The sequence below is a fragment of the Perca flavescens genome, chromosome 20 (genome assembly GCF_004354835.1).
Source record: "Perca flavescens isolate YP-PL-M2 chromosome 20, PFLA_1.0, whole genome shotgun sequence".
NCBI lineage: Eukaryota > Metazoa > Chordata > Actinopteri > Perciformes > Percidae > Perca > Perca flavescens.
In genome coordinates, this window is record NC_041350.1 from 22323378 (window position 1) to 22333911 (window position 10534).

At 40.8% G+C, this 10534-nt stretch overlaps 1 protein-coding gene across 1 annotated transcript; it reads right to left on the reverse strand.

The window, feature by feature from the left end:
- Positions 1-4163: 4163 nt before the first annotated feature.
- Positions 4164-8500, reverse strand: cldn11a (claudin 11a). The gene is made up of 3 exons (XM_028566720.1): positions 8048-8500; positions 7623-7787; positions 4164-5951 (listed from the first exon to the last, which is right to left on the reverse strand). The coding sequence occupies exons 1-3, from the start codon at positions 8271-8273 to the stop codon at positions 5683-5685; spliced, it is 660 nt and encodes a 219-aa protein (XP_028422521.1). The 5' UTR covers positions 8274-8500; the 3' UTR covers positions 4164-5682.
- Between the last annotated feature and the right edge of the window lie 2034 nt (positions 8501-10534).

Consider the following 10534-nt stretch of genomic DNA (forward strand, 5'->3'; position numbering starts at 1 on the left):
GTTCTTATACCTGGGAACGTTGGCCTCTGTGCTCTGAGAGGATTAACAGGTGTTTTACAACCGAATCAGCTTCAAAAACATTATTGTTCAGGGTTCTTACCACTGAATTGAACTGAAAGCTATTGTATTCATTGCGGACTCCTACCATTTCTATTCAGATTCAAACCTTTCCTGTACTTTACAGCTTTACATATTATGTTAAATGATTTCTATGAGCTAAAAGAAGATTATTCTCTCCTATATTTCTAAGCTCATACAGTAATCTCCTCACCCAGGTATGGGAACCAGGGCTCCGTTTGAATAAGGAGTAGAACATGTAGCAAACACAGGTGTGGGGATGACTTATCCTCCATTAACCACTTACAGTATGCCTACTTCCTGTATATCCCTTTTTCTCAACCACAAACTCTGCAAGCCAAAGTCCACAATGTCGGTTTACTTTTCACATACAGAAGACCGCAGTTTCTTCAAAGTGAACAAAGCTACAACAGAGTTAACCATTTCTTTTGGGGGGTCTGCTAATAAGCTACTAATGTCAGATTATCACAAGGAGACTAATATTTTTTTTTTCTTCTCACGGTGACTTTAGTCAACAGCGCAATGATGATAATAATAATAAAAAAAATCCTAGTTGAAGAGTATTTCATTTAAAAAGATTGAAAGTATTAGTCTAGACGTCATTGACTACAGCAGATCAGTTTGTCCAGCAGTGAAAAAATACAACATTGAAGGAGAAAAGTATTTTTCTACAGCTGTCTCCCATCCAACGGTCCTCCTTGGGTAGGTGTGCACAAAAGAGCTGGGTGGAGTTTCACTTTCTATGGTTTTTCTTTAATCACAAGGAGGCCTGGGAGAAACTGCTAAAATATATTTTTGACAACTGTAGTGTCTATGATAATGCTCATTTATGAACCTTAATCCTTTCCTTTGAAGGATTTTGAAATGGTTGCTGTAGATGTCAACAGAACTGTAGAAGGTTTAAAAGTATATAGGAGTACTGCAGAAAACATGCAGAAACTATTTTAATACAATTCTATGAAGGGTAACTACTGTACAAGCGTTATCAAATATTGCCACTATTGCTTTTAAAGTCAGCTATAAAGTCAGCATTTCTTTATTTTGTCTCGGAGAAGGCGTACTGTGTTCTTCCTGTGCTCGGTGTTCGCTGTGGCCAAAGTGTCCAGTCTATGTGTGTCGGACTTGTTGAGATTGGCTTCTCTCGCAAACTAGATATTCCTTTTCTCTTCTGTATATTTTGGCACAAAGCTGTATAACATAGATGTTTTTTGTTATTTTGTAATGATTTATTCCATATGTGTGGTTGTTTTGCTCCTGGGTGCACTGTTTTTGCTGAGTTGTTGATATTGCTTCCATGCAACATTGAAAGCTATTTATTGCAAATACCAAAAAGAGGTGTACTCATTTCTTTTTGAATGTTTCCTGCTCTGACTATACACACGGTTCAGTCACATTTACACATTTGAGAAGGATTTGCACAATTAGGCTATATACTGCAAGCGTGGCTGTGAAAGGACCTCCTAAAAGCAAAGTGGTTTCATGTCCATTTTGGGCTGATGAGCTAGATCGCACGTGTCAAACTCAAGGCCCGTGGGCCAAATCCGGCCCCTTGCTAATTTTGATCCGGCCCCTATCTACATTTAAGTTCACAATACATTTTGGCCCACCTACTTTTTGTCACTTTTCACAACATTTATTTTTTTTTTAATGTCAACCAAACTATAAGTGAGAAGACTATATGAGACATGCAATAATTCAGTCAAGATATTTGACTTTTCCCATGACATAAAAGCAATACACTGTCTGGCCCTTGATGTGATTCTCATTTTCTAGTGTGGCCCTTAGGGAAGTTGAGTTTGACAACCCTGAGCTAGATTGTATCCAGACATTTAAGGTGGAAGTTGGTCACATTAACTTTAGTGAATTTTCACATACTTAATAATGCATTTGACCAACATCTTGACCATTAGCCCATTGTATTGCATCATCCACCTTTAAACAATCCCGTTTGGTTAGTGACCGTGCTATAGCTTCCTGAGCCAACATGCTGGGAGAGGTATTGCTACTGACTAGCCCAAGCATGTTCCTGGCTGGCTAGCGTGTTAAATGTAAGCTTGGCATGTCCGTAGTTTGCAAAATAGCCCTGCGGGAGTCCCTACGCCACCAAGCTTCCACCAAGGACATGCAGATTAAGGTTCCCTGTGAAGTTTATAACCACTATTAATGCTATCTATGGAACAATGTTTTCATCTGTGGGTCCCGATTTGTTGTTTCTGGTGTATGTAACGCGATACACGTTCTAACCAAAGGTTTCATACTACACTACACTACTACTAATCAACAGGTGGCAGTGATATGTCAAGAAACGCACTCGTGTGGCAATAAAGGCAGTGAAGAAGACTGCAAGCTATTAAACATGTAAACAAAGCAGGTTTCAGACTTTTAAGAAAAAGAAAAAAGAAAGGAAATGCATTCAACACGTTTGCTAGACCCTAAGGACACACCGATATGTCTTGGTAACACTGATGAATGTAAGCTAAAACCCCACAGGACACCTTTACTTTGCCAGACCTTTTAACAAAACCTATGTAGCCTACTGTACCTTCCTCGGCCCATTTTAACTGGTTAAGCCATAGCCTGTGGATTCATTCTATTGTAGATGATTCGATTGAGATTCATGCAGTGCAGTTACAGTATAATGGTGTTAACTTAAAGTTCAAGTTTTAGTGTTTCTCACTTAGAACCAAAGAACAGGGGGTTCTATTGAGCCTTTGCAATGTAGCACTGACTTATAATCAAACTATGGAATCCATTGGCTAGGCCTCTAGGGGAAAAAATCTACTTGTCCACCAGCAGTGCAGCTTCAATAAACTAGAACACAACTCAGCACACAAGATATGTTTTGATCAGAGAGCTCAACTCTCACCCTCTCTAAGCTGTAAAAACGCTGTTTTGCTTTAACATCATTGCTATGATTTATAATCTCACCTCCTACACAGAAACCCAGAGGAAGCTAAAAAGGTTAACGGATGTTCTCTGGGTGTTGCTGAATGATATTCTGGGAAATGAATCGGGACTAAAGTAGAAATAGACAAGCCATGTTGATGCGGATAAAGAAAGGTAAAATAAACACTTAATCAAAAATATAATTGCTGGAACAGATAGAATATCACAGAGTAGCTAATACGGTTGGTGTATGATAATGTCTTAGAGCAGAATCTCATCCTCTGTTTAAACTTGCAACAATGAAGATCTATTAGTAGATAGAAACTCAAGATAGCAACGTTTTAGCATAGATTATCATAACACTACCAGTCTTTTTAAGTAATACAGGACAGCACGGTTGTCCACTACCCTCCTACGGGCCTCCTGTGGAATGGATGGCTCTGCGCCTGGAACAGCATCACATTTCAGGGAATACACACACCGACACGATCGCACACACCTGCACACACAGGCGTGCCAGGAAATAACGTACCGTACTGTACACATACAGTACTGAAAAGTGACAGAATGGTTCGTTGAAACTAGGACAGAATGTTTTGTGTCTGCGTGTGTTTTAAGATAGGCTGAGGACAACGAGTCAGCACATATTGTTTCCAAAGTATCATGTAATATCTATAATATGACTCAGTGACCTTGACGTGGACAGAGGAGCTGTGTGTGTGTGTGTGTGTGTGTGTGTGTGTGTGTGTGTGTGTGTGTGTGTGTGTGTGTGTGTGTGTGTGTGTGTGTGTGTGTGTGTGTGTGTGTGTTCGTGTGTTCGGCAGGGGAGGGCCGGTACAGTGTGTGGCTTTGGCCTAATTTCAAGGTCGCAGATACAGTATGATGCATTAATAACAATTCATGTTTTCTCCTCGTTTGCAGCTTATATTCACATATTAACACCACAGTATCGCACACACACAGATTCACAATAGTCAATCTGTATCACAAACCTACGACAGTGTCACAGTCGGCTTGTACCAGGGCAGTGATTACTGTATCTCTCTCTCTCTCTCACACACACACACACACACACACACCACACATCAGCTTTCTATCTGCTGTGTTACAGACACCCTGTATTAAGCTTAACACCCAGATAGAGGAAAGAAGATAATGTATGGAATGGTAACATCTTATCAACACACACGAGACAAAGGCACTTTGAATTCTTTTGTCTTTATTATAGAAAATCAAAAAACAGCCCATCAGTGAAACAATAAATAACCAGCTAATACTGCTTCTGCGCTGATCTGAGTTGGACATTTCCATCTGTGTTCAGAGCACGTTTGAGATATAGAACATTCAAGTCATCACATTCCTTCACGAGGAGCTAATACTACATAATACTGTTTTTTTTTTGTCCCCGCTTTTGTAGAACATATTTTCAGCTACAGACCTGTTCTACAGCATGTGAAGAAGATGTTTGATGGAAATGTATAATTCCACAGTTACAGGATAAACTGCCATTTTGTCATTCAGTTATTATTCAAATAAAGTAGAAGCAACAGTTAGTTAGTTAGTCACATAAACATGTGTATGGTCTGGATTATGAAATAGTACTCAGAGGAGGGAGAATTGAACAAAAGATTAGGGTTTTGTACACTCTTAATCCATTTTTTTTTTTTTTTTGCCAAGTCAGTGCACATACTTAGGCTTCATTACAGACTGCAACACTGCTGGCTAAAAAGCTCTCCTGTGAAATGTGTGTTCCCATCCTTCTACAGTCATCCTGCAGTGGCTGGGAAAAACAGTGCTGTGTTTTTTAATCAAGTCTATCACTCAAGAGGCACTAGAGAGTTGAACAGTAATGTCAAAAAAAAAGCCAATGAGCACAAACAAAGTAAATGAACATATTACCAATTCCAAATATTATACTGTCATACCCTGCTCTTATCAAAAAGACAGATCATGATATTAAATGATTTAAAAAAGAACATTTACACATAAGATTTTATAGGAGCATCTAAATAGAAAAATAGACGAAATATAGAAGATCAATAGAGCTGCCCCCTCTTGGTCGACGAATGGGTCGTTTTGGTCACAGTCGACTAAGATTTCTTTAGTCGATTAGTAATTTTTTAACACTCTTACATGCTAAGAGACTCATTTCCAAGACACTTACGAGCACATCTCTGGTAAACGCAAGATTTAAAGTGGTGCTTCTGCGCGATTCTTTGTGGAGAAACTCAGTTTTACAGATCTGTCGATTAAATCAACCAATCGATTAGTCGATAAAATCATGAGTGTTTGTCGCCTGAGAATGTCGAGGACAGCCCTGAAGATCAATATCTAGGTCCACAAGACCTCAGGCTGCTGTGCAGGTCAGTTACTCAGGAGCTTGTACAATTATGGAACAGCTGGGAGAGTCCACACCACGCCCAAAATGAGGAGGCTGGAAGATGAGCTCTGTGATACAAAAACAATCCAAGGGCGAAAGAAAGAGCTCCAACAAAAACAGTCTGGTGTTTGGATGTGTGAATGTCTCTTTTATGTATGTTTGTGTGCTCATTCAAGAATTTGTGTATTTTTCTTGAAGATGAATGAGTGTGTTCATGTGTCTCCTTCTCTTCCAGTATAGGTTTGCATGTAACTGTGATTGTATGTGTATGTGTGTGCTAGTGTATATGTCTCTATATACAAACTACAGTCCCTTACACATCTAATCTCTCTCCGCTCTCAGACGTGGGCGCTCTTAGCATGATTGGTGGAAGGCGGTGCTGGCGGGTTGCCACCGCCCTGTTTGGAGTAGTAGAAACGATTGTTGTCCTGGTAGGAGCGAGATGAGGAGGAGGACTCTGAGGAGCAGCAGGTAAGAATGCACCCGCCCAGCAGGGAGAAGATAGTCCCCACCCATCCGGTGTAGAGGGAGAAGCCGAATGACATCAGGCCATGCTCCTGGTGAGCGCCGATGGGAAACCAGACTGTCGACACCATGCCGCATGTGGCTGAGGAAAAACAGACAGAGAAATAGTTAAAATGGGGAATATAAATGGTGCCTCCAAAAGCAACACATAAAGGTTACTTTGGGAAAAAAAGATTCAAAGTGTAATTAAATTGGGAATGCAAAATGATGCTGCTGATTATAATAAATACACACAAACCTTTTGTATTACCACACAGCTTTAGGTTAGAATTGCAAGTTACATAAAAAAACTGGGGATGCAAAATCGTGTAAATAGGAGCAACCCACGCACACACACACAAGCTCAATTAAAAACCTTTGTAAAATCTTGAATAATAAAAAGAAGTGTAACTAAATTGGGAATGCAGAGTTATCCTGCTTAACATAAAATAAAACTAGGGAGGCAAAATGGTGCACATGAATCCTGCCCACACACATACATTTTGTATCATCATTATACTGAGAGTTATCCTGCTTAACATTTAATTAAACTCGGGATGCAAAATGGTGCAGCTGAAAGCACGAATTCTGAATGAGCATGACCGAGGCTAAGATAGATGAATGGTTGAATGATGGTGTGAGTATACAGTAACTGTAGAACTATTATAGTTTTGTTGTCATTTATTCGTCAAACAGGAAAATTGGGTATGAAAGATGAAAGAACGTTTGCAATATTAGTTAGCAGCAAGACCTAATAAGCTTTGCCTTGAACTACAAAAGAGAGGCTTGTAGACTTGTACAAATATTGAAATCCCTATACAGCTGAACACATTTGGTATATGTTGGATTTGTGCCAGTATGCACAACAGCATGAAATCCTTTTACCACCAATATAATTTGAATATACTGCACTAGAAAGGGCAATAACCAAATATACAAATAATGTGCGAACTGAAAGCTTCCAAACTCATGCTTCAGAGTACACAGTTGACAAAAATAATTAAAGTTGGACTCTGCTGGGACGACTTTGCTGCCAGTACGGAGGCAGTGATGAGCAATATAGTATGTTTTTAATTTTGCTGTGCAACAAGCATCTAAACACACACACACACACACACACACACACACAAACACAAACACATCATCCCTAATGTAAAAGTGTTCCCAGTGACAAAATAGAAAATCTAATAACTAAGTCAGGGCTTTAACTTCTATAAATGGATGTACTGGTAATGTTTGTAAGGCAGGGAATGCACGGCACAAGCTGGGAGTAGTTTTGCTATGGCAAACGTGGGAAGTGGAAAAGTCAAAGGATGGACACAGGTGTTCAAATTTCATTTGAGGCAAACAGGCGTTGGAAAAATGCTGCAGCAAGAGTCAAATATTTATAAGCACAGTAAACTGGACAATTGAGGGAGTGAGTTTCCATGTGGGTCAGGACAAAGGCAGGGTGTGGATGAAAGTAGGTGGAGGAGAGGAATGGGATGGGATCTGGGGGGAAGGGTTCAACGGAACAGGAACATATGTGTGTGTGTGTGCATATGTGGGCACCCCTGGGAGGAAGACAGTCATATTCAACATTCTTTGCTCTCAGTGGCTTGTAAGCGTTGGATGTGTGTTTAAAAGAGGTCACAGTCATGAAGGTTGGAAATTGATCTTGGTGTGTGCATCTGAGCGCAAAACAATGTGACATGCTTTGATTTACTGTACATTTCGTCTTTGTCCACTAACTCATAGTTGCATTGTGTAAACAAAGTAAAGTAGAGTTTCTTACCGACTATGAGTATAAGCACTCCTCCCAGGATGGTGCGTTTGTTCTTGGAGCCCTGGGGTTCATCGCCGAGGTTGATGCAGGGCATGGACATGAGGATCATTCCCACTGCTGGGAGACCCAGGATCGAACCTGTGATCATCAGGGCACGAGTCGTCTGGATGTAGGCTATAGAAACACATATGAAACATATATGATATTACTGATTAACAGAGAGAAAGCTTTCCATCACAAGGTTAAGCTTGTGGGTATTTTTTTTTTTAAAAAGCTGGAATAAATAAAAACTGTGTTTAGAGAAAAGTGGTGGAAATAATATACTGTAAATAAATTGCATAATAATCAGGTGAGAAAAAAAAAGAATAAACCTAAACGTGTCTAAATGAATACAACCACAATGCTGTTGCAGGGATGCACAGAACAGTATCTACCTGGCAGGTCCAGGATCTGCGTTAGGGAGACGCAGTGGTAGAGTCCTGTGGAGATGACACAGTCCGCCCAGGGTCCCTTGGCTCCCAGCTCATCCATCTTCTTGCATGTGTTCAAACCGTATTTACACATAAGCACCCAGTCATTGGTGGCTGTCGCGATCACGATGCCCAGCCAGCCAAGGCAGCTGATGAGAAAGCCGCTCAGTTGAAGACACGAGTTCGCCATGGCGCAAACTGTGCGTAAAGACCACTTGTCCCGGGTTCAGAAACCGTTAAGAAAACTTCAAATTACAATTTGTGAGTGTTTAACAAAATCAACCTATCTAATCTAATTTTAGAACTGATATTCCATACAAGTTAATCCAGTGTTATGGTTTACTTTTCCCTCGCAATTCAGTAAGTCCATCAATTGAGCTGAGTTGCGCACTTCAAAAGAAGCATTCGCAGCATCATAGGTTTTATAGTGGAAAGTTCAGTAAGGGAAAAAAAACTACTCTAAAAGTGTCAACCAATCAGAATCTTAGATACAGACAAAAAAAAGGGAGAAAACAACACACCCAACTTGTATTATCTTTCCAAAAAGTTGGTTTGCACTGCCCCTTCGTTGCATCCAGTGATACAAAACAACCTGTGCAGTGTTGACTGACTGGGTAGCTGGCTGAGTTGAAAGCTGAGAAAATGTCAAACAGAAATCTGCTGCCATCTACTGGCCACATTGCACTTCCTACTATACGTGCATCTTACCTACAAAATACCTCATTTGGATACCCAAACAAGCACTCGTGGGTGGAGTGGTGAGAGTATTCGGCAGAGGTGGAAATCAAGAATTATATTTACTCTCGTTACTGTAACAAATTGGTGTTTTGCGTAAATGTACTTTTTTGAGTGGCCGATTTAAAATAAATAAATAATAATAATCAGAAATGAGTATCGTTTAAGTCGCCTATTTTTTTGCCTCATGTATTGTATGCCTACTTTGCTACATTTCAAGTCGCATCCGTTACAGAGTAAAAACAAAAGTCACATGAATGTAAATTAATGCATTTTCACTGATAAACTGTGAGAATGCTCTCTATAATATGTACGTCCATGGAATGGCCCAAAAGAAACAGCTGCCTGCGGGAGGGAAGAAGCTGCTGGTGTGTGTGTGTGTGTGTGTGTGTGTGTGTGTGTGTGTGTGTGTGTGTGTGTGTATGTATGTGTGTGTGTGCGTGCGTGCGTGCGTGTGTGTGTGTGTGTGTGTGTGTGTGTGTGTGTGTGTGTGTATCGGCCTTAAAGGTCTCATGGCATGAAAATGTCACTTTATCAGGTTTTTTAACATTAATATGCGTTCCCCCAGCCTGCCTAACGTCCCCCAGTGGCTAAAAATGGTGATAGGTGTAAACCCTGGGTATCCTGCTCTGTCTTTGAGAAAATGAATGCGGCCGCAGGATGGCAGAGCTCAGCTGACACCCCGGAGTACATGTACGTTTCAAGAGTTTGTGAACAGTTTAAAAACAAACAAACAAAAAAAGCACAAAAATGCAATTACATTAAGGATGAAATAATGATGGGCTATAGCTTTATTGTATTTTGGCATAGGTGAGAAAATCTAACGTGTATAATCACTGATTTAATTAATGCACGACTCGGGCGGCACGCTCAGTGACGCAAATCAAGCACACCCACAAAGTTGTGAACAACAGGTGTAAGCTGTATCTAAACTCTAAAATGCACAGTGGATCCCGCAGAGCTGACTTCTTAATGTGCGTGTTTCGTCAGTGAGATGTGTGGGAACTGTCTGTTTGGGATAATAATCCCTGATGGGACTGCAGAGCCTAATTTAGCTCAAAATGTTAGGGAACTGAGCATCGCAGTGACACATGAGAGGCTGAGGGGACTGGTTGTTAAGCTTTGTGAATGAATGAGAGAAGTTGAAGCTGGGACAGGTTGTGGAGGACTCCTGCGATGCATAACGCTCCAGACAAGTGAGTACAACAACACACATGGATGTAACTCAAACATTGTTGCACCCGCCGCGGTGTCTGTGGTTTATTCTTGGTCATGTGTGTATATTTGTCTGGGTTTTGTACTCTTTCTGTTTAATTCTTGGAAGGCTACGGTGAGGAAGTTGGTTGTTTATTTCTAATTGCTACACCGTTTTATGCACAGGCTTCATGTGTTCTGTCATATACTATTTCTAGTTGTGCTTCTTCTGTTACTTTGCTGGTCCCTATATCAAAATGTTAGAACCATTGGCTCTGTACCTCCCAAAATACCAACAGAGGGCGACATAGCACAGCAGTGGCCTACCCAGTTGACATTCACGTGTTGTAGGGCAGAGTGTTTCCTTCCTCCTGTCCTTGCTGGATGGAGTTAAGTAAGTCCTCCATCACTCACATGATCAGTCCAGTGATGTGGCGGCAGCAGCATAGCAATCAGTCTGAGAGGAAGACCGAGACAGACGGTGAGACACTTCAGATGGTTCCACAAGGTCACTGTCTGTGT